We start from the raw sequence: 22,797 nt of genomic DNA on the forward strand, positions 1-22,797 counted from the left end.
ATATATATATATATATATATGCAGTAGACTGCTCCTGTATATATATACTGCTCCAATATATATATATATATATAAATATATGCAGTAGACTGCTCCTGTATATATATATACTGCTCCAATATATATATATATATATATATATAAATATATGCAGTAGACTGCTCCTGTATATATATATACTGCTCCTGTAGTACTGTAGTGGGGGATGTAGTTTTGGGCCGCAGCGTGCTCAGAGGTTTATTTTGGTCCAGAAAGCTGAAATCCACCCCAGGATTTTGCTCCAGCTACGTGATTAGCTCTGGTTCGCGCAGACCGGCAGCGGCGCTGTGCGGCAGTAAGACCGAAAGCCCGGACCGGATTTCCAATTCCTGAACTTGGATTTGCCACCTGAAGCCCCGCCCCTCGACTGCATTGACCAATTAGAATCAGCGGGCGGGCCGCAGGAGGCTTTGGTGGAAAATTCAAACGGAGCATGGCGGCGGAGAAAGAGACCGACGAAAACAAACAGAGCAGAAGGTAGTGTTTAACGCCCTGTCTGCGGCGGTTCGTGGAGTATTTCACTCCAGGGTGATCATATGCCACTAAATACAAGATTAAGTCGAGGGTTTGGGCGTGTTTCTGCTTAAAAGAGCTCGAAATCGCCGAGTTATGAAGGCTGGAGCAGCAGCAGCAGCAGCAGCCTGCGCTTTGTTGACCGTTGCTCCGTTCGAGCGACTGCTCGTTTGACACATTGCGGATTATTCGCTTTTTAAAGGAATAATTTAGTGGTTTAAAGTGCTCTGTAATAAACTGGGAAGTCGTTTGAGACTAATCTCACAAATCTAGACTTCCTATATCAGTGTGTGTTTGCTAAAGAGCTACGAAAGCTTCTGATTTCGTTAATAGTTAGCTAACAGACCCAGCCATCCTCTCTTATCTGCTCTATTATTAAGCTGGGCTGCTTAAATTGGTGGATTTTCGGTGGATTTAGCTAGAACTGTCTCTGTAACCTGCGTTATCTAGCACTAACCGTGTAGGATCACAGCAGAGGCTCAGCTCTGAGGCCTGTGTGCAGGTTAGACTTCCTGCTTCTGCCCTTCTAACACTCCCCAAAATCACCACCAGTATATATATATCATCATCTAACTTCATTCATTCATTTAGTATTTAATTAGACGTTTAGTATAACATAAAACATGTGAGCTGACTGGTGTTCCCTTCTAATAACTGCCTGGTTAAAAAAATGGGTAAAATAGTTCATTTATTGGGTTTAACAGTTATGAATTATTATGAATTATGTAATGAAATTGGATCATTTGAGATTAATTTTACTAATTTTCTTAATCTAAAGATTAGGAATTACAGTGAGTTAGTCTCCTTTAATGGAGCCTAACAGGAGCAGACTGCTGCATGTCCCCAGATCACTGTCCTCACATAGAGTTGCCTAAATTAGTGGATTTTCTGTGTGTGTGTGTGTGTGTGTGTGTGTGTGTGTGTGTGTGTGTTTAGCTAGTTTATATAGATAATCATTGATCATTGATTATCACAGCATACGATCAGCTTCCGTCTGTAGGTTGGTCTACCTGGTCTACCTGCTTTCCTGCTGTGTGTAAATGCAGAATCCTGTTTCATATATAAAATAAATACCAAACTGGTAGCAAGGCTATTATACAATATAGTGTCGTTTAGTAATAATTGTAAAATAAACTGCATAAACGTTGATATTTTTGCTGCAGAACAAAAAACTTGCATCTCCAAAAGGTTGAGCATTTCTATTGGTCCATTCATCCTGAAATTCTAAAACAGTGGAAAGAACCACTGCCGGATTCATTATGGAGAAAAGTGAAATATGGAGATACACTATCTATCCAGTCATTATGAATTGCATGACAGCAGTACACACACACACACACACATATATATATATAAAATAATATTGTTGTTGTTGGGCAGTAAAGGAAAAGTGAGAGTTTCCTCTTTCCACACCTCCCACTTCCTCCATCTCTTTCTTATGATATATATATATGTGTGTGTGTGTGTGTGTATATATTTATAAATGCATGTGTTTTAATATGGTAATCTGTAATCTGGATGTCAAGGCAGGTATCAGAGTATTTGTCAGTGTAGTGGATTTGCGTTAGAGCTGTGCAATATATCATTGAATTCAGTTCAGTTTAAATAAAGTCAGATGTATTTGTGTACCACTGTTTACAACTCATCACAAAGCCGACTTTCTAGAGACCCAGTAACAGGACAAGAGATCAATAAATCATAAAACACCATAAACATCATTTCAGCATTGCAAAGTATGCATGTGCAATACGGGTGAAATACGGTGCATGGTCATTGATCTTAAATACATTATGCTACAACTTATTTTGCTGCTTGATACAAAAGGAAGCTGTTCAATATTATTTATTTTACCCCAATCATGGAGACGCAGAGTGTATCATCAGTATGTTGGATCAGTGATGACTGACTGGTGAAATCTGGTGAAAATTCCTGTTTATTTAACATTGTGAAATATATACTGCAGAAAATAACATTGCAATGTAACTTTTCCTCCAATATCGTGCAGCCCTGCTGTCCATAAGTAAAATCAGAAATGCACTGTAAAATCTATATAACTCCTCTTCAGCACTCTAGAAGGGGACTGTGAGGAAGGCTGGGTGATGAGCCAGTATGTATCATTATTGTGATAAATGACTTATAATTTCTGATATCATCGTGAATATCGTCAGTACTTACAGAATAGATTCAGTGCAGTGTGTAAAATGTGGATTATAGTTTTGTTTTTTTTATTTAACCTCAGGACCACATATGTCGTGAACTAGTATCTGCAGACACAGAGTACCGATACCAGCTCTGTCTTAAATACAGGATACCCGGCTCCGAATCCTGACCTTCGTAGAGTTCCACTTTTTATAGGCTGTACTTTATATCTTATATCTGATCCCAAATTAGATCTATTAAGCTTAAAAGGGCAGCGTTTACTGGTTGAGGAACTGGAAAAATACAAATATTGCCACAATGCAGAAACATGTGCAGGTAGGGAAGCACAATCTTACCAAGATTCACCAAATAGCTGTTAATCAGTGTTTAAAATTCACATTTCAGAGCAAAAAAAGAGGAAAAAACACCAGTTTAGAAATAAAAAGTTCTTCTTCAGCAATTTCATACTTAGGTACACGACTCTGTTTAAAGAGGTGCTGAACTTCAGTGTCTGGCCTTTAAACAAGCTGCTGAAATTTACTATTGGAACAGCACATGGAAACTACTAAACAGTCTGTTTAATGGTGATAACTATTTATGACTGGCTGCTTGTATACAAACAAAAATGTAAAAAACAATATATATATATGTATGTTTATATATGTGTGTGTGTGTGTGTGTGTGTGTGTGTGTATATATATGTGTGTATATAAATATAGCTTCATGGTATCAGTAATCTCTATTGCAATACTGACTTATGCCATTTAACTCGCACTTTTCTAATGTGGTAATTAACCAATAAATTGAGTGATTGATTGATTGATTAATTAATAATTATTATTAATTAATTAATAATAATATTAACAATAATGTTTTTTTATTGTTATATTTTGTGTTTTTTAATAATAATATTATTATTATTGTTATTAATTCATTAAAATGAACTGAAGTAATGACAGCGGTTCCATACCTGATGTTGGTCTGCAGCTGGAACTCTGACCCCCAGCTGATCTTTACTGTATTTGCAGTGTCTTTGTTTATCAGTCTGACTCTTCTGCCCCTGTCTCTTCTCTGGCTTCTCAGAGGAACAGTATGTAATATAGTCATAAGCCAGGAGATGCATCAAAACCAGCCAGTCATCTTCAACCCTGACTTCTTTGTGGAGAAACTGAGACATGAGAAGCCTCAGGTTTTCACAGAGCTTCTGCTGAGCAACGTGACCAGACTCATCGATCTGCCTGGAGCCGAATTTGCCCAGCTTCAGGGGGAGGCCGAAATCAAGCTCCCTGCATCGACAGGCTTCCTCCGCCTTCCAAACTTCCTGAAACGCAAAGGTGAGCGAACACGCGTCACACAAGCCGGAAATGCTCAGCAGGGATTCACAGAAACTCAGAGTCAGTTTTAGCAGATAATATTTAAAAGCATCAGACAGATCATTCAGATTAGACCGATGTTTCATCCAGGTATCTGCTGCTGTGTTTATTGAACTCGAGAGGGCAGAGTATTTAGGTGACGCTGAGCTTCTGCACTAAAATGCATGAAAAACAAGAGCACCCGGCTCTATTAATATACTTCACTTAGTATTTTATCATTATTTGCAGCAGTTGCTGTGAAACAGGCTGAAATCTGAAGCTTGCATCAGTGAAGCAGTATTAAATATTAAAATCTGCTGTTTTTTGTATATTGGCTTGTTTTCTGTTTCAGATAAAGGAGTGGTCTTTGGGGCGCCTTTAACTGAAGAAGGCATTGCACAAATTTACCAGCTAATAGAGTACCTTGGAAAAAGTAAGTGTCCCTGTTTATCATTTTAGACTTTGGAATAAAGCCCCTGTCTAGATTTGCCCTGTCTAGGATTTTCTTTAGAACATGAAGGCTTTTACTGCCCTAGAAATAAAACAGCTCTGTAATATTTGGTGCAACATTTAACGTACATTCAGCACTGAGCAAAAGTTTTAGGCATTGTTTAGACCGGCCATTTTATTCTACCATTAGAATAAACCCTAATGAACAATGTCAGCGGTCAGTGAGTGTACACCTATAATTAACTCTATATAACATTAGAATAAACCCAAATTAACAAAGTCATTGGTCAAAGTGCCTACCTGTTATTAACTCTATATGACATTAGAATAAACCCAAATTAACAAAGTCATTGGTCAGAGTGCCTACCTGTAATTAACTCTATATAACATTAGAATAAACCCTAATAAACATAGTCAGTAATCAATGAGAGTGTCTACCTGTAATTAACTCTATATAACATTAGAATAAACCCTAATAAACATAGTCAGTAATCAATGAGAGTGTCTACCTGTAATTAACTCTATATAACATTAGAATAAACCCAAATAAACATAGTGGTCAGTGAGAGTGTCTACCTGTAATTAACTCTATATAACATTAGAATAAACCCTAATAAACATAGTCAGTAATCAATGAGAGTGTCTACCTGTAATTAACTCTATATAACATTAGAATAAACCCTAATAAAGAAAGTCAGCGGTCAGTGAGACTGTCTACCTGTAATTAACTCTATATAACATTAGAATAAACCCAAATTAACAAAGTCATTGGTCAAAGTGCCTACCTGTAATTAACTCTATATGACATTAGAATAAACCCAAATTAACAAAGTCATTGGTCAGAGTGCCTACCTGTAATTAACTGTATATAACATTAGAATAAACCCAAATAAACATAGTGGTCAGTGAGAGTGTCTACCTGTAATTAACTCTATATAACATTAGAATAAACCCTAATAAAGAAAGTCAGCGGTCAGTGAGACTGTCTACCTGTAATTAACTCTATATAACATTAGAATAAACCCAAATTAACAAAGTCATTGGTCAAAGTGCCTACCTGTAATTAACTCTATATGACATTAGAATAAACCCAAATTAACAAAGTCATTGGTCAAAGTGCCTACCTGTAATTAACTGTATATAACATTAGAATAAACCCTAATAAACATAGTGGTCAGTGAGAGTGTCTACCTGTAATTAACTTAATTAAGAAGATCACAGTTAGAGGTGTGCAGGTTTGGGTGCTGATCATCACTGTATGGGTCATTTTTAGTTCCACCAGCAGCTCCCCTGGTTTTCTTTACTGGAGCGCTGTTAGATAAACTGGGTGTTGAATGTTAATCCCGGGTTTGTTCTAGAAGAACCTCAGAGGAACTTTTGCACGGCGCTGTTTGTACATGTTTGTTTTGACCAGAGAAAAGAGCGAGAGCTTTTCCTGTGCACCTCCATTTTTCACCATGCGGCTTCTTCTCGGCTTCAGCCAAATGGGATTCTCCACAGTCTGGTCCGTGTCCCACATTAGCCAAGCTCTTGACCTGAAGCGAACAAGTTCTGGAGCATGAGCTCATGGTGTATTTCGGGCACAGAGTGATGTCATTGGCAAGAAAGTGGACACGGACTGAATGGTGGAGGGGCTAAATAATTCATCTCAAAGCACTTTGCTCTTCCGCTGTCTGTCAGACCTGCATGTGGAGGGCCTGTTCCGCGTGCCCGGGAACAGCATCAGACAGCAGGCCCTGAGGGAGATGCTCAACAGCGGGGCAGACATAGACCTGGAGACGGGGGACTACCACCCCCACGACGTGGCCACGCTGCTCAAAGCCTTCTTGGGGGAGCTGCCGGAGCCGCTGCTGACTCACCGCCATTATCACGCTCATCTGAAAATAGCCGGTACGCCCTCAAAGAATGATGCAGGATTTGGGAGGAATGCATTCAGCTTTATTTTGCGTCAGGAAGGTTTTAGTGCTCGGTGTGGTGACGAAGGAACCTGTGAACATTCGCTTCCACATTCACTTGGCACCTTTAAATGAATACTTTAGCTTGATGTAACATTACAGTACAGAGAGCCAGAAGCTGGAGACCATCCTTTAGTTAGAGGGTTTCCAGAGAAAACGGCCTTTAAGTAGGAGTTTGAGTGTTTGGAGAACCTTTCCCTTCATTCCAGCTTCCAGTCTTTCAGTGTTTCTGCAGATTTTACCACACCTCCAAAGTAGAGCTGGGCAATAGGACGATATTTTATCATATCGTGATCAATTTTATACATTTTTATAAATGTATAAATTATTATTGTATAATAAATTCTACATTAAGCTTTTCTAATCATATGGAGGAGACTGTTAGTGCTTAATAAACACTGATCAGCTGCAGGTTTCATTACTAACAGTGTAATTAGACTGGGTTAATCAAATGAAGAGCAGCAGATGTTGAGTATAAATCACTGGATTCAGTACAGGAGAGGATCTGAATAGTAGTTTATAAGAATCTGATACTGATATTTTTAGTCTGTGATCACATAAATCGTGATAAGTTTCATGTATCGAGTCTTTAAATATTGTGATCTAGTATTTTTACCATATCGCCCAGCCCTAACTCCAAAATTCAGTCTCAGTTGGAAGATGTTAAAAGCTTCCCAAACACATCAAATGATGTTGAGGCCTGTGGTGTCAAAGTCATCAAGATCTGATTGTGTTTTAAGAAATTTGGAATTTATTAAATGTGGCCAGGCTTATTTACATACAGAAACGCCCCCAAATGGCTAGCTACGGCAAACGACGTCCATCGGTAGCTTATGAAGGATCTGAGAAGCTGAACTGGACTGTTAGAAAAATAGAGATTACACAGCTATATGTAGGAGTTCAAACTGAACATTTAATAATTACATTTTTACTTGTGCTTAAATTAAGCTAAATTAATTGTACAGTTCTTGCAAGATGAGCACCGTATGATCCATTACTTTTCCTTTTTTTTGTTACAATGCTTGCAATGTTTTTATTGATTTTATTGATTATCTTTACATGTTAGAAGTACATATCAAAATGTATTTAGCATTATTTATATTTTAAATGTTTGTATACATTTTATTTTCCTGCCCAGTTTTAGATTAATTAACCAACCCACTCATTACTACTCTACCCCGGTCACATGTAATGCTCACAATACTGGGAGGGTCAGGGCTGACACGTGCCTCCTCCGACACTCTTTTCCAGTCCTGCTTTCCTAGGTAGGCAGCACGACCTGGGACTTAACCCAGCGATCCTCGGGTCACAGTGGCAGCGCCTTAGTCCGCTGGAGCACTCAGAGCCCTTGTAGTGAATTTATTATATAGGGCCTAGGGGAATAGCTGAAACTACAGTTGAACCCTAGGTGAAACCTTTGGTACCGGGTCTTGCAGGAGCCCTTTTTTTTGATGATCTGATCTATTTAAAAAACTCTCCCAAAAAGAACTCTTAATGAGTTTTTTTTTTCATGAAGTAAAGTAAATAAAGGGAGGCCTCTGGCTTTGGAACAGTGCTAATAAATACAGCATTTACATAAAAAATATGGAAATATGAGCAAGAGGGTTCTAAAAGTACCTGCTGTTTTATGTTGCAGAGCTGATGATGTTTGATGAGAAAGGCAACAAGACCTCTGTTCCCCACAAAGAGCGTCAGATTGAAGCTCTGCAGCTGCTCTTCATGCTGCTTCCTCCGGCCAACCGCAGTCTCCTCAAACTGTTGCTGGACCTGCTTTACCAGACGGCCAAGAAACAGGACAAGAATAAAATGTCTGCCTACAACCTGGCCCTCATGTTTGCACCCCACATCATATGGCCAAAAAACGTAAGATATAGTATTTCTTTAGTGCCAGTTAGAACTACACTCTTAAATAAAAGAGCGAAAAGGGTTCGGTGAGAAATGGAATAGAGGAACCACTTTTGGTTTTGATTCAAGTGTAAGATCTTTGAAGATCTAACGAGCCTTCATTAGATGTATTGAGGTATTTGAAGGTTCTTCTACACTTCTTCTACAAACTAGTTTTAAAACCCTGGCTAGCATCTTTCTGCAAACTGTGGAAAAAGCCATGTTTCATGAACTGTGTATATATAGATAGATAGAAAGATAGATGTGTGTATGTATTGGAGATGTGATATACATGTGATTATATATAATAGATAGAGTGTGTTTGTGAACTACTGGCTGAATTTGGCACGCAGTGCTTGGTCCCCTACAATTGCCACTCATATATATACACACACATACATATATAATTTTTGTATTTTTTTTCCCCCCTTGTATTAGCGCTCTAACGGAGGGCAAGTGATCGTTGTTAGAAACCAAGATCAGATATTTAGCTTTAGTCTGAAATTGATGTAGGGGATGTAGGGGTTTGTAAGGGTTTGTTCCTATGGCCCCTCAGACCCACTATAAACGCTGAGCATCTTAAAATGTAACTGGCAATCATAGGGGACCAAGCACAATGTGCCAAATCCAGCCAGTAGTGCGCAAACTCTGGGCAGTGTTTTTAGAATCTATTTTTAGTGTCTAATTACAATTTTGGACATAAAATCTTGTAATTGTTTAACTCAAATATGTAGTCTCCCAAGATCTACCTGTGTTTTATCCTTCTGAATGTGATCTGAATGTTCATCATAATTGCTCACTTCTTCGTGGGAATGCTGCACCCCACGCTACAGGGGACTGTTTTATGACTTTTTCAGCTTTTTCCCCGTCCTCATGAGTCTGTGTCTGTACGCAGGTCACTGCGAACGATCTGCAGGATAATCTGAATAAGCTGAATAATGGCGTTGCGTTTCTGATCAAGCACTCGCAGAAGCTGTTTCGGGTAAGTGTTTCTCACACACAGTCATACATGGTACAACTAGCAGTGAAGTGCTTTGACAGTTGACCCTTCACATGAACAAAAAAAGTTTAAACATAGAATATATAAAACAATGTCAAGTAACCTAAATAAAAAAAAAACATAGAATTCATTATAGGTAGGATATATGTATGCATGTACACACAGAGATGAGAAAGTCAAGCATTAGTTAAGTTAAAGGTTTTATGAAAATGGGACTTCTTATTTGTCCTCTGAACGTCCACCCTAATTATTTGTCCTCTCTTATGCAGGCTCCAGCATACATCAAAGAACACGCACGGATGCTCTTCGCAGGAACGAAAACTCCCCAATCCAAGGTTATGATTGTACTGTTGCACTCTTTCATGTTCTCGTGTCTGTGTGATACAAAGGAACGGGCTGTTTTTCTTTAAAGAATTGCTGTGTGACTGCCCTCACTCTGTTGTGCAGTTGGAGTCTTCTGATCATTTTCAACCTCATACATACAGTTAATTAAAAGCTTCCTGTTCCTGAGCTGGACGAATGAACTTCGCTCAGTTATTTGGATACAAGCCACAAAAGATCTGCATAGAAATGAAGTTTGCCTTCCATCATCACGCAGTAAACCTTTTGTCCTGTGCAAAGTTGGCTTAGCTAGAACGTCCACCTCTTCTCGAGAATATTGAGGAGACCCGGGCCAGAATCTCAATCAGTTGTAATGTGCTGCAACAGGACGACATGGAGCTGTGCACTGGGGTGGTCAGCCGAAGTCGATTGCCCTCCAAGAGAAGCAGTGATGAGCACGATGGTGGAGGTCAGCTGCACACCCAGGATGCTCTCCGCGAGCTCTTTCATCACGTCACCAATATGCCGGAGTCTGCCAAAAAGAAGAAGCTCATTCGACAGGTAAGCTAACTCCTGGCTGTAGGACATCATGAGCTCATGTCTCAGTGTGACCTTGGAGCTCCTAACTCTGACCACCGGTCAGAGAGGCCTGTTGTAAGTGCTCACTGGAAGGACGGAGTACTGCAACTGTAGTGAAGCACATCACTCCACTAAGAGTAGGTTGTTACTTGATCGACTATACGTCCAAATGTTTGTGGACACCTCTTCTCATTCAGCTACTTTATTTTGCACCCAATGCTGAAACAAATGTCAAATGCGCACACACACAGCTTGTCTAGTCCCTGTAGAGAAGTACTGCCAATAGAATAGGACCTATTGGCACCATGCTGCCTAATGCCAGGTGTGCGCTAGAGGGGTATAAAGCCCCCCAGCACTGAGCTGTGGAGCAGTGGAACTAGAGCTGCATGGTACTGGGAAAGCAACTTTCCTGCTATATATATATATATATTTGAGATATATATATATATCTCAAATACAGGGCTTTTTTACAGGAATTCATCAGAAGTGATCCAACATGTCCTAGTATCAGTAACGCACTCTGTGTATCCAAAATTTGAGTAAAATAAATAGTAACTGGTAGATATTATCTGCCTCTGGTAGATATGACATGGCAGTGTTCTCTGGTATTATGGATGGTGCTCTATCCAGTACTTTTGGGATGAGTTAGGGGTGAGGTGGGAGGGTGATTATCCATCCAACATCCTTTCTTGGACAGTAGGGACAGTTACTCCAACAAAAGCAGGATCAACTCTCTTTTTAATATCTTTGATTTCAGAAGAAGCAATGAGTAAACAGGTGTCCCAATACTTTTGTCCATATAGTGTCCATGCTTAAAATGACTCATCACAGGCTGTACATATTTATTGGTTTGTGGTTTTGGTCTCAGGACTTGCAGTAAACAGAAACTTTTGTTTTGTAGTTCAACAAGCAGGGAACCCCCGTACGAGAGAGCTCCAGACCTCCGAATCAGAAGCACGGTCGCTCGCGGTCCTTTGGAGGACTTATAAAGGTCTGTCTTATTTATCTCTTTGTTTGGTTGAGTTGATGAGTATTATCAGGGTTTTCTGCTTCCATCATTTCTGTTTAGTCATTTTTTTCATTTTTGTATAATTTCTAATTACATTATTTTTATTTCAATAGAAGAAAGTTTTGGGCAGCCAGTCTACAGGAGGACCAGGAATGTCTCAAACCAAAGAGACGACCAAGGGAAATGTAAGTTCTATATGATAGAAACTCATTAGAACAAGCCCATTAGAAGCAGCATCTGAACATTCAGTAGATGATAGACACTTTTACTGAAGACGTCTGCTGGATTCAGCTGATCTTCACTTTATTTGGAGAGTTCAGATCTGTAGATGTTCTCCTGAGAGATCACTGATCATCTAACAGCTCTAATACAGAACTGGAGATGAACTTGATTAGATGGAGACTAATGGGGCCAGGAGCAGGCTGAGAGTTAGGATTAGGTTTTAGGTTGAGGTTAGGGTTAGGAACAGGGTTAAGATTAGGGTTTGGGTTGAGGTTGGGTTATAGGTAAGTATTGATTAGGTTGTTGGTTGAATTTAGGTTAGGATTAGGTTTTGGGTTGAAGTTAAGGTTGGTTTTAGGATCAGGTTTGGGGTCAGGTTGTGGGTTGAGGGTAGGGTTAGATTGTGGGCAAGGCCTAGTTAGGTTTTGATTGAGGTTAAGGTGAGGCTTAGGTTTTGGGTTAAGGTTAGGGTAGGATCAGGGTTAGGTTTTGGGTAAGGCTGGGTTAGGTTGTGGGTTGAGGGTAGGATTAGAATTAGGTTTAAGATTAGGTTGTGGGTAAATCTGGGTTAGGTTTCTGGTTAAGGTTAAGGTTGGGATTAGGATCATGGTTAGGTTTAGGTTTTGGGTTGAGGTTAAGGTTAGGGTTAGAATCAGGGTTAGGTTGTGGGTAAATCTGGGTTAGGTTTCTGGTTAAGGTTAGGATCAGGGTTAGGTTGTGGGTTGAGGTTAACGTTAGGATTAGGATCAGGGTTAGGGTTAGGTTTTGGGTTGAGGTTAAGGTTAGGGTTAGAATCAGGGTTAGGTTGTGGGTAAATATGGGTTGGGTTTCTGGTAGAGATTAAGATTAGGATCAGAATTAGGTTTTGGGTTGAGGTTAAGGTAGGGATTACAATTAGGGTTAGGTTGTGGGTAAGGCTTGGTTAGGTTTTGGGTTGGTGTTAAGGTTAGGGTTAGGATCAGGGTTAGGTTGTGGGTTGAGGTTTAGGATCAGGGTTAGGGTTAGGTTGTGGGTTGAGGTTAAAGTTAGGATTAAGGTCAGGCTTAGTAGGTCAGTAAAGCATCAGCAGAACATCTTAGGATCTTTACCTCAGTGGATTCAGACGCCTCGCTGCTGCTGCTGCTGCTGCTGCTGCTGCTGCTGCTGCTGCTGCTGCTGCTCTGATCTGCTGCTGATGTTTCTGATCCTCTGTTAAGAGTTTATTCATCATCTACAAATGACCACTTCAAATAATATGATGCCCAAAATGTCTCCAACCTCTTCTGTTCTAATCTCATAATGAGAAAGTATCCTGAAGGACTTAATTAATTAATTTAATTAAAGCTGATGGGTTTTTGGATGCTGTGGATTTACATTAACAGTCTAACTCTATGGTTTGTTTCTTTCAGAGTGCCTCGTCCATCAAGCGGACTCCTCTTTCACCCGCCCAGCAGACTAGTTTAAGCTTACCATAACTATTCATTAATTTGGGGAAGTGACCGTTTTAGATCAGGTCATTTTGGCTGTATTCAGAGTCAACTAACACAGATGACCTTCAGCATGTTGACTATTCAAACGATAGGATTTTACCCCAAACTGTTGTGTTTCCTTTCCCCACATTGTCATGGTATACAAGTCTGGTACGCTCTGAACAGGTCATTCATTTGTAAAGGCTAAAAAAAGAGAGGCAGCATACAGGGGAGTTGTACGTGAGAAGCAGGCATTAAGCAGGTGGCGTGTGCTCGGAAGGTTAAAGGTGGATGTCAAGCCGATGTTTTGTCATTTCTAAGCTTCTGTGACGTGAGCAGACGTAGTTCACGGTCAGATAAATTGTGGTATATTTATAAAGAGCTATTCAACTCTTATTTATTTTATTTGATCTTTTTTAACTTTATTTTCCCCCAAAATGGCGTCTGCGTTTTTCGGAAATGGTGTGTTCAAACTTTGACCTGTATTTCTTTCCAGTGGTGGTGATGGAAACCAGGCATTACACAGTCAACACCAAATATAGTGAACCTCCTCATGCCTTCTAAGTTTAATATGAAATAATGATGATTAAAATCGTGGCAAATCTGCCTAGATACACTATACGGACAAAAGTATTTGGACACCGGCTCATTGTCTTTTCTTCCTTAATCGAAGGCATCAAAAATAGCATTAGCTTTTGTTGGAGGAACTGTCCAGGGAAGAAGGCGGTTTACTACTAGATTTTGAAAAAGCATTGTTGTGAGCATTTGATTGCATTCAGCAACACGAGTATTAGTTATTGAGGTCAGGATGTTTGAGGAGGATGATCACCTCACTTCATGCCAAAAGTACTGGATGGAGCTCCTCTACCATTATTCCAGAGAACACAGTTCTTCCACTGCTCCACAGCTCAATGCTGGGGGGCTTTATACCCCTCTAGCCCACGCCTGGCCTAGCATTAGGCAGCATGGTGCCGATAGGTTCATGTTGTTTATCTGCTCCAGAGAGTCCTCTTCTATTGGCAGTACTTCTTTTCTACAGGGACTAGACAAGCTGTGTTTGCATTTGCACATCTATGTGAGCAATGGGTGCAACTTAAAGTAGCTGAATGCATTCATTAGGAGGGGTGTCCACAAATATTTGGCCAATGTCTGCTTCCATTCACCACCACTGTAAAGAACTCATTTCACACCAAACCCTCTCTGAATGAGTGTTCACGTCTTAACCTTTCATGGTTGGAAAATGTAAAATTCTGTGGGATTCTCCTTCCACAGTCTAGTGTGGCCAAGCTCAGAGGTCACAGCGGTCGTCGTGGCTGTCCATACCTGTTACAGAGAACTTTTGTAAGGCTTTTTGTTGAAGGTCAGATGTTGGGAAGCTGTTTTAGGGTGGTGAGGGAACTTGATGGTGATGGGATCTGTAAAGCAGGGGTCATCACTTCCACTCCTGGGGGCGAGTGTCCGGCGCAGGCTGGTGCTTTCCCTGTTCAAACACACCTAGTAATTAACAGACTGGTTAAACCAGGTGTGTTTGAGGAGGGCTCCCCAGGGCTGGAGCTGAAGAACCCTGCTGGAAAGGGAATGTGTGTCTGAATGGGTTTGCATGTGAATGAGTTTCGAGTTTGGTGCTAATTACCCCCCCCCCCACACACACACACACACAGTTCAGGGAGATTTTAGGAAGGTTTGAAATCTGTAAAGCTGCAGGTTTGTGTATATATTTAAGGTTGAGAATAAGTGACGGCCCTCGATGGGAATGAATTTCATTTAGTACGGTTTTTGAGAGTGAAAATCTAAATTTTTTTAAATAAGAGAATGAAAGAAATGTGACTTGGATTTTTATTTTTTATTATTTTTGGGGGGTTTGTTACATTTTATAACCATTTATTTTGTACTTTTTATTTTATTGGGATGTTTTTACTAACATATATTTCTGTTTTCTGTAAAATGTGAAAAAGCTTGAGCCTGAAAGTGATGTCTTTAGTCTTTGTATATTTAATCTCTGTGAATTTTCCTTTTTTTCATCTGTGTGAACATGAACGTCTTAAATTTGTCAACTGTGACTTTTGTGTAACTTCTGAAAGTCGTTAGCCACTGTGTACATTCAGATTTCCTTTAATTTATTCATTCAGTGCTTTTATGCAGGTTTTTTATTTTTATTTTCTTATGACTTTTTTATTTTTTATTTTTTAAATCCAGACTAGGATTAAGCTTAGTCCTGCACTACACAGCACTCTGAATGGAGACCCCCACTGAAGGAGTACTGTAGTGCTGGTCTAGGCTTAAAGGAGTAGTTTGCACATATATGCTAATGTTGCCAACAATGAACGGAGGCTAGCAGTCACCAGTTGAGAAGTAATGCTAATCGGTGGCTGTTTGCTTCCATTAATTGTTAGCAAGGTTAGCACGACTGACTCACCCATGCCTTCAGTCCCAGTCTGGGAAGCTGCCGCTGTAGATCCTGGACTCGCTGTCTCAGCGGATCTGAGCTGTGCCTCAGTTTTACTCGTATAGACTTTTCTCAGCTGCCCTTTGCTGTTACCCATGTTTCCTCCAGCTTTTCCAGTCGTTCGGACCGGGAGAGTGAGCTGCAGATGGATTGCTGTTACCCTGCTGGCTTTATGTTCTAGTTACTGTCCTTCCGTTTAACTGGACCCGCGTTGCTCGATGCCTCTGTCGATTAAATCAAGATTATTAAAAAAAAACTAATTGTGAAATTGATTGTTTTTATTCATAGCTGGATTTTGGGTGAGCACAGAGTGTGCAGCGCCCCTGGTGGCCAGTGCTATGAGCAGCTGTACCGTGTTAAAGTTAGAATGATTGAAAATAAAATAAAGTAAAAGGGAATTGAGTCAGATGTCTTTGGTTTGATGTCGGTGTGTTTAGTGTGATTTTTTCTGACAGTAAATCGTATATGACTGCAGTGTGTGATGCCCTCTCTGCACTTTTTTTTTGGGCTGTAGTAGCATATGGTCTTAACACAGAGCAGTAATAGCATCAGACAATTTGTATGTAATTATTAATTATGTATAATAATCCCTGAATCAAGCTTAGTTTCAGGTTGTTGAACTTATGTTATAAATGTAGATTAACTTCAACCAAATTCAGCACATACGGCAAAAAATATAAATAAATAAAACTGTCAGCGGGTCTGGTCAAATTATTACAGATTTGACAGTTCATAACTTTAATCAATAAAGGCCAATGTCCATATTAAAAACCTTCAGCCCTGTTATTCTACAGTCTATGTCTATAGGAAAACGTTTAGGCCCCCCTGTTCTAATGACATTGTTGAGGTTAAGTGGACAAACTCTACAGCAGACAAACACTTTCTGCACTTTTCAGACACAATATTAAATATTATATAATAAAATTTTGCACACTTTAATGTTTCATGTTAAATTAAGCCAGTGAACCATTATTATTATTGTTATTATTATTATGATTATTATTGTTATTGTTATTGTTATTATTCAGACCTAATTTACACTTAAAAAAATCAACCACATGATTTTATTTTCCTATGTTTTGCAGATGAAATTTACATGAGATACCGCTCCCGGCCTGCAGGTGGTGCTACACTCTAGGCCATTTTCAGTGTTTACCTGAATACTGAGATATTCAACTCAAATAAAGGTCAAATTTAGCCAATTTTAGCTTTTCCTCACCATCATAAACCTGCAGCTTTATACTTCCACAACAGATTTCACCCATAAGCCGTGTTTTAGTGCTGAATGCAGGAACATGCTGAAGGATCTTCCTTTTCTAATGTAGGTGTTTGGAAAGGTAGCCAGCAGCTAGCTAGCGCTAACTCACATGGGCTGGAGTAGGTAGCTTTAGGGTCCGTCACTAAAAGCTCAGACCGGCCTTTTAAACGGTGCTCAGATACCGTAACTAATGTCAAGAAACTACAACACCAATCAGCCATAACATTAAAACCACCTGCCTCATAGTGTGTAGGCCACCAGAACAGCTCTGACCCATTGAGGCATGGACTCCACAAGTCCTCTGAAGGTGTCCTTTAACCTTTAAGTCCTGTAGGTTGTGCATCAATAAGCCGTGACCCCATGACCCTGTTGCAGGTTCTTTTGGTAGGTACTGACATTCCCTGCATACCCGGGAACACCCCCACAAGACCCGCTTGCTGATGTTCTGGAGATGTTCTGATGCTCTGCCATATTTCCTGGACCTTCATCACCAAGATCTGACTGTTCTTCGCTTGCTGCCTAATAAATCCACCCATGCCACTGGAACCAGGTCCGTGGTTTTAATGTTATGGCTGGTCTGAGGAGGGTGCTTTGATCGAGATGGTTGAGCGCTTTGTGGATGAAGGTGGAAGGTGGTGTTGAAGGGCGCAGTGATGCATATGTGGACATATGTAAGACGTGACTGGACAGAGCGTCTCTGAGGACGTCCAGACAGTAGATGGCATAATGACTCCATTTAACACCATTACTGCACACCTTCTCAGGAGCTGGTATGAAGAGACTCCTCGTTCCTCGGCCTCATCGATGGCTGCTTTAGCATCTGAATGTTGGAGAAGCACTTTCTGAATGATTTCACATAGAAAGTAAAGTGATTGGCTTGTTCTAGTGCTGAACGCTGAGAAGAAAAGATGGAGCAGACCATCTTCATCAACACGCTGGAGGCTCTTCAGAAGACCTGGACTGGAAACCAGCTCAAACTGTGAGCTGATGTGTAACTACTTTGGTCACATTATGGAGAGATTCTTCAAAATACATCAAATCTTGTGTTAAAGGGGCGTGTCCTAAGTTGTATTGTATTGTATATTTCCATATTTAGCATTAGCTTATGTCTCAAAAACTGTTGTAAATCATTTTGCAGTTGACTCCTCCCCTTCAACTCTAGGCCTGTTCGTGATTTTAAGGCCTATAATTCAGTAATTACTTGATTAACTCTATAATTAATCAATAACTGCTGTAAATTAGTCAATAATTGTTGTGAAACTTACAGTTAACAGTTAACTCATGTCGTTTAAGGGCGAGCAACTGAAGTATAGGCCCAGATACAGACCTTCAGAGTTTTAAAGACAGACTGTTCAATAATAACACCACTCACAGCTGATGGAGGAAGATCTAGGAGGGAGGAAATTTCACCAGCTGACTTGTAGTTGTTGGTGCAGCGGTGTCTCCTATTACATACAGAACCACGCTGGAGTTCAGTGAGCTCTTCAGAACCTCCTGTTCTTTCACTAATGTGTGTAAGAAAGACAGACTGCAGGACTAGAGGCTGGAGTTTATATACCTGTGGCTGAATGGGACTGAATTAAACACCTGACTTCAGTGATTAAGAGGTGTGTCCCAATACTTTTGTCCAAATAATGCATATAATTAAGTTTAGATCTGATTGATCTTTAAAAATCAGTCCAGTTTGAACACTGTTTTGATATGTCTAGTGTAAATAAGCTGTGATGTATAGAATATGGGAGATAAGAGCTCTTTACGCACATGGTGCTGTTTTAATATTCACCACAGGGGGAAGCAGTGGAGAGGAAAATGCTGTCCGGTTTCAGACTGAGAGTGAAGGACTCTACTCACACATTCAGTTAGCAGGTTGGTCTGTGCTGTGCTTTAGCCCATTCAGCAAGTTTCCATCATATAAAGACCCCCCCCCTCACTCATATCACCCACCCATACAGAAACCTGATATATCACATATATTAGAGTATATGGGATTCGCCTATAGCCAAAAATACTGTATTTACCTCTATAATATAAATCTGGCAGTAGTTCTTTATACTGTATCAGAATTTCTTGATGGTCGGACCAATAGAAATGCTCCAAAATGACCTGGGGTCAAGTCTTTTCCATTGACTTCCATTGAAAGATCCGACAGCAGCAACATGTGTCATATATGTGTAGATATTTACCTACAGGTTGTGTCCGAATATTTGTGGACACCCCTTCTGATAAATGCATTCAGCTACTTTAAGATGTGCAAATGCATCTCTGTAGAGAAGAAGTACTGCCAATAGAATAGGACTCTCTGGAGCAGATCAATATCATGACCCTATTGGCTCCATGCTGCTGCCTAATGCCAGGCGTGGGCTAGTAGAGGGGTATAAAGCCCCCCGGCATTGAGGAGCTGTGGAGCAGTGGAAGAACTGTGTTCTCTGGCATGATGATGGTGGAGCTCCTTTCAATACTTTTTGGTTGATGAGGTTGGGTGGGTGGTGGTGATCATCATCCAACATCCTGACCTCACTAACACTGCCCTTGTTGCTGAATGCAATCAAATCCTCACAGCAATGCTCTGCTCCAGAATTTAGTAGAAAATCTTCTTCTTCTCTGGACAGTAGAGACAGTTACTCCAACAGAAGCAGGATCAAGTCTTTTAAACACTCGTGATTTCAGAAGAAATACTGGATGAGCAGGCGTCCCAATACTTTTGTCCAAATAGTGTATGTGCATATATGGCCATATTTCAGATTTCTGTATCTATTTTTTTTCGTTGTTGATGTTGGTCTGTATTGACACATCTTCTCGGTGTCTGGCTGGTCTGGTGAGTCTTCTGGCTGGCAAAGCAGCGCGGCAGAGCCCAGTTGGAGCTACACGGGACCATGCCGAAAACGTCCCAGTTTCAAGGAATGTGCTGGTGTGTTATTATGCACTGTTTTTGTTATTTCGTTCTTGGCGTTGTAACTACATGCTGTACGTGTCTGTCTCGCAGACACCCAAAAGACCTCTGTTTTCTCTCAACATGGCTAAATGTGGAATTTGCAGAATCTATGTTTAGCGTGTTGAAGTCCGGAGAGCGGCGAGGCTGGTTTCTCGTTGGCGTTTGTCCTGCGTCTGCTTGCACTTACCTCCAATACTTCATGCTCTCTGGCTGACAGCTGAGTCTCTCATTAAAGGGCCCATATCCTGGGGTTTTCTTGTATATTATTTAAGGTGTCCTGCTGTGGTATCTGGAGCACCAAGACCAGCATTAGCAGCAGATCCTTTAAGGCCTGTAGGTTGTGAGGTGGGCAGGGCCTTCATGAGCATGACCCTGTTGCTGGTTCACCAGTTCGCCACTTGTCCTTCCTTGGGGCACTTTTGGTAGGTGCTGATCGCTGCATACCAAAAGTGCTTGTTGATGTTTTGGAGATGTTCTGACCCAGTGATTGTCTAGAACCTCACAGTTGGGTTCTTGTCAAAGAGTCTCAGATGCTTCAACGCATCGCCTTCAAAAACTGACTGACTCCACCCCTTCAGCTAGCAGTGGTACTGATGTTATGGCCAACTAGTGTATATATCTAAAAAAATGTTTTATACATATATATTACATTGACTTCCATTATGTATAATAATAATAATATTATATATTACATTGACTTCCATTATATATAATAATAATATTATATATTACATTGACTTCCATTATGTATAATAATAATAATATTATATATTACATTGACTTCCATTATGTATAATAATATTATATATTACATTGACTTCTATTATGTATAATAATAATAATATTATATATTACATTGACTTCCATTATGTATAGTAATATTATATATTACATTGACTTCCAATATATATAATAATATTATATATTACATTGACTTCCATTACATATAATAATATTATATATTACATTGACTTCTATTATATAATAATATTATATATTACATTGACTTCCATTGTATATAATAATATTATATATTACATTGACTTCCATTGAATATGCTGTTTTGAAGATGACATCACAAATGCCATAAGCCCTCTAACGTTGTTGTTTTACACTGTTTGGCTGGGTGTAACTGTGCCGTGTGTAGATATGGCGTAATTGTGGTCAGGAGGGTGGTCAGGACGTGTTAGCCACAGTTGCATGCTGTGGTGCTTTCCCAGATGATGGTCTCTGTAGGAATGCATATAGCAGTGGGAAGCTGCAGTACTCAGGGCCGTGTTTGAATTGTGCACCCCAAGGGGCTTGAGTCTGGGCTCAGATGACCTCATGATATGAACAGGACTCTTAGTGGCTAATTGCAGGACTTAGAATGGGTTTAGATATTTACACAAAGATAAATGGTCACTAGAAATGTAGAGTATGTGGCTGTAATCGTGTGGTTAGGGATTCTAGCCATGTGCGGTTAGTTTCTGATCCGGGTTCTGATCCACATACCTTGTGCTGAGAGTTGATATCAGGGAGGATTACAGTTCCAATATGACCCGTTCTCTTTTTCACTACAATCAAAACAGCAGCTTTACAGGAGGAGGGAAAAACCTTCTGGACTTTTAATGGACGTCAATGGAAAAAGATCTGATTCCAGGTCAGTTTGGAGCATTTCTATTGGTCCGGTCATCATTAAATTTCGATACAGTATAAAGAACAACTGCCAGATTCACTTTATGGAGAAAAGTTTTTTTCATGACACTCATGCAGTTAGAATTAGGTAGCATTAGAACCAGACTGTCAGTGGTTTTAATGTTATGGTTGATCATTGAATATAAGTAATTTATTGATCTTAGAAGCAAGCTCAGCTCCCAGCTTTAGGGACAACACAAACGACAGTGTAACACTTCTGTGGTACTTCATACACCATATTGACAAAAGTATTGGGACACTACTAAAAGTATTCGGTTTTCTACTAGATTTTGGAGCAGCATTGCTGTGAGGATTTGATTGCAGAGTGTTAGTTTAGTCAGGATGTTGGATGAGGATCACCACCCCACCTCATCCCAAACAAAAGTACTGGATGGAGCTCCACCACCATCCATCATTCCAGAGAGCACAGCTCTTCCATTGCTCCACAGCTCCTCAATGCTGGGGGGCTTTATATACACCCCTCTACTAGCCCACACCTGGCATTGTGCAGCATGGTGCTGAGGTGTAAGTAGCTGAATGCGTTCATTAGAAGGGGTGTCCACAAACTTGTGGACGTATGGTGTAATTGAGTTTATATAGTGTTAATATCCTGTGTGTCTAAATTTATATCATCCTCCATGTTTCTGTTCCACTCTGGTTCTGTTTTGGCATGTTTTCCTCGTCTAGATGTGTGGACCATGTCCTGATGAGGTTTATGAGGCTAAATGGAGAACATGCAGTGCTTTATCCCGACCATAAAAAACACACATTCATGATCTAACAGCTCTTGGAGGCTGAAGTAATAACACCCCCCATTTACGGTTGAATACTGTGGTTAGCTTGTTAATTAAAGTATCCTGTTAGTCGAGCTACACGTGTGAAGGTTTAGCTAATCCATACAGAGCCGCGTCCAAAGGGTGTGGATCTGTCCTAGAAGAAGGAGAAGACCCTGCTTCTACTCCTGGACCTCCGGGTTCTTGCTGGTCTGACTCAGCTTTGGTTCTTTTCCCATCAGAATGTTTTACACTCAGCTGTTTCTTCTTTAACTTTAACCAGAGGTTCTCCTCTGGTGTGTGGAGGTTATTTTCTGGTGTGTGGAGGTTCATTTCTAGTGTGGAGGTTCTCCTCTGGTGTGTGGAGGTTCTCCTCTTGTGTGGAGGTTTTGTTCTGGTGTGTGAAGGTTTTGTTCTGGTGTGGAGGTTCTGCTCTGTTGTGTGGAGCTTCTCCTCTGGTGTGTGGATCTTCTCCTCTGGTGTGTGGAGGTTCTCCTCTGGTGTGTGGAGGTTCATTTCTAGTGTGGAGCTTCTCCTTTGGTGTGTGGAGGTCCTCCTTTGGTGTGTGGAGGTTCCTTTCTGGTGTGGAGCTTCTCCTCCAGAGACGTGGTGCTTCTTTTTTTGGTGCACTGAGCTTCGTCTCTGATGAGGGAGCTTCTCCTCTGGTGTGTGGAAGTTATTTTCTGGTGTGTTGGAGCTTCTCCTGTGTTGTGTGGAGGTTCTCCTGTTTTGTGTGGGTCTTTTCCTCTGGTGTATGGATGTTATTTTCTAGTGTGTGGAGCTTCGTTCTGGTGTGGAGG

General features: G+C 40.4%; 1 protein-coding gene across 1 annotated transcript; it reads left to right on the forward strand.

Moving 5' to 3' along the window:
* Positions 1-472: 472 nt before the first annotated feature.
* arhgap19 (Rho GTPase activating protein 19) lies at positions 473-12,929 on the forward strand. The gene is made up of 11 exons (XM_072670365.1): positions 473-516; positions 3,775-4,025; positions 4,396-4,476; positions 6,174-6,383; positions 8,085-8,311; positions 9,228-9,314; positions 9,602-9,667; positions 10,041-10,214; positions 11,134-11,223; positions 11,355-11,426; positions 12,852-12,929. Exons 1-11 carry the CDS (start codon positions 473-475, stop codon positions 12,915-12,917), a joined length of 1,368 nt encoding a protein of 455 aa, XP_072526466.1. The 3' UTR covers positions 12,918-12,929.
* The last annotated feature ends 9,868 nt before the right edge of the window (positions 12,930-22,797 follow it).

Source organism: Salminus brasiliensis, chromosome 24 (genome assembly GCF_030463535.1).
Source record: "Salminus brasiliensis chromosome 24, fSalBra1.hap2, whole genome shotgun sequence".
In the NCBI taxonomy this organism is placed as follows: Eukaryota; Metazoa; Chordata; class Actinopteri; order Characiformes; family Bryconidae; genus Salminus; species Salminus brasiliensis.

Bases quoted from the DNA above. Each gene is read 5' to 3' on its own strand.
- arhgap19 (XM_072670365.1), top strand. From the start codon at position 473: ATGGCGGCGGAGAAAGAGACCGACGAAAACAAACAGAGCAGAAG. The intron at 517-3,774 runs GTAGTGTTTAAC...CTGGCTTCTCAG, and splicing joins GAAAACAAACAGAGCAGAAG to AGGAACAGTATGTAATATAG. The intron at 4,477-6,173 runs GTAAGTGTCCCT...GCTGTCTGTCAG, and splicing joins AATAGAGTACCTTGGAAAAA to ACCTGCATGTGGAGGGCCTG.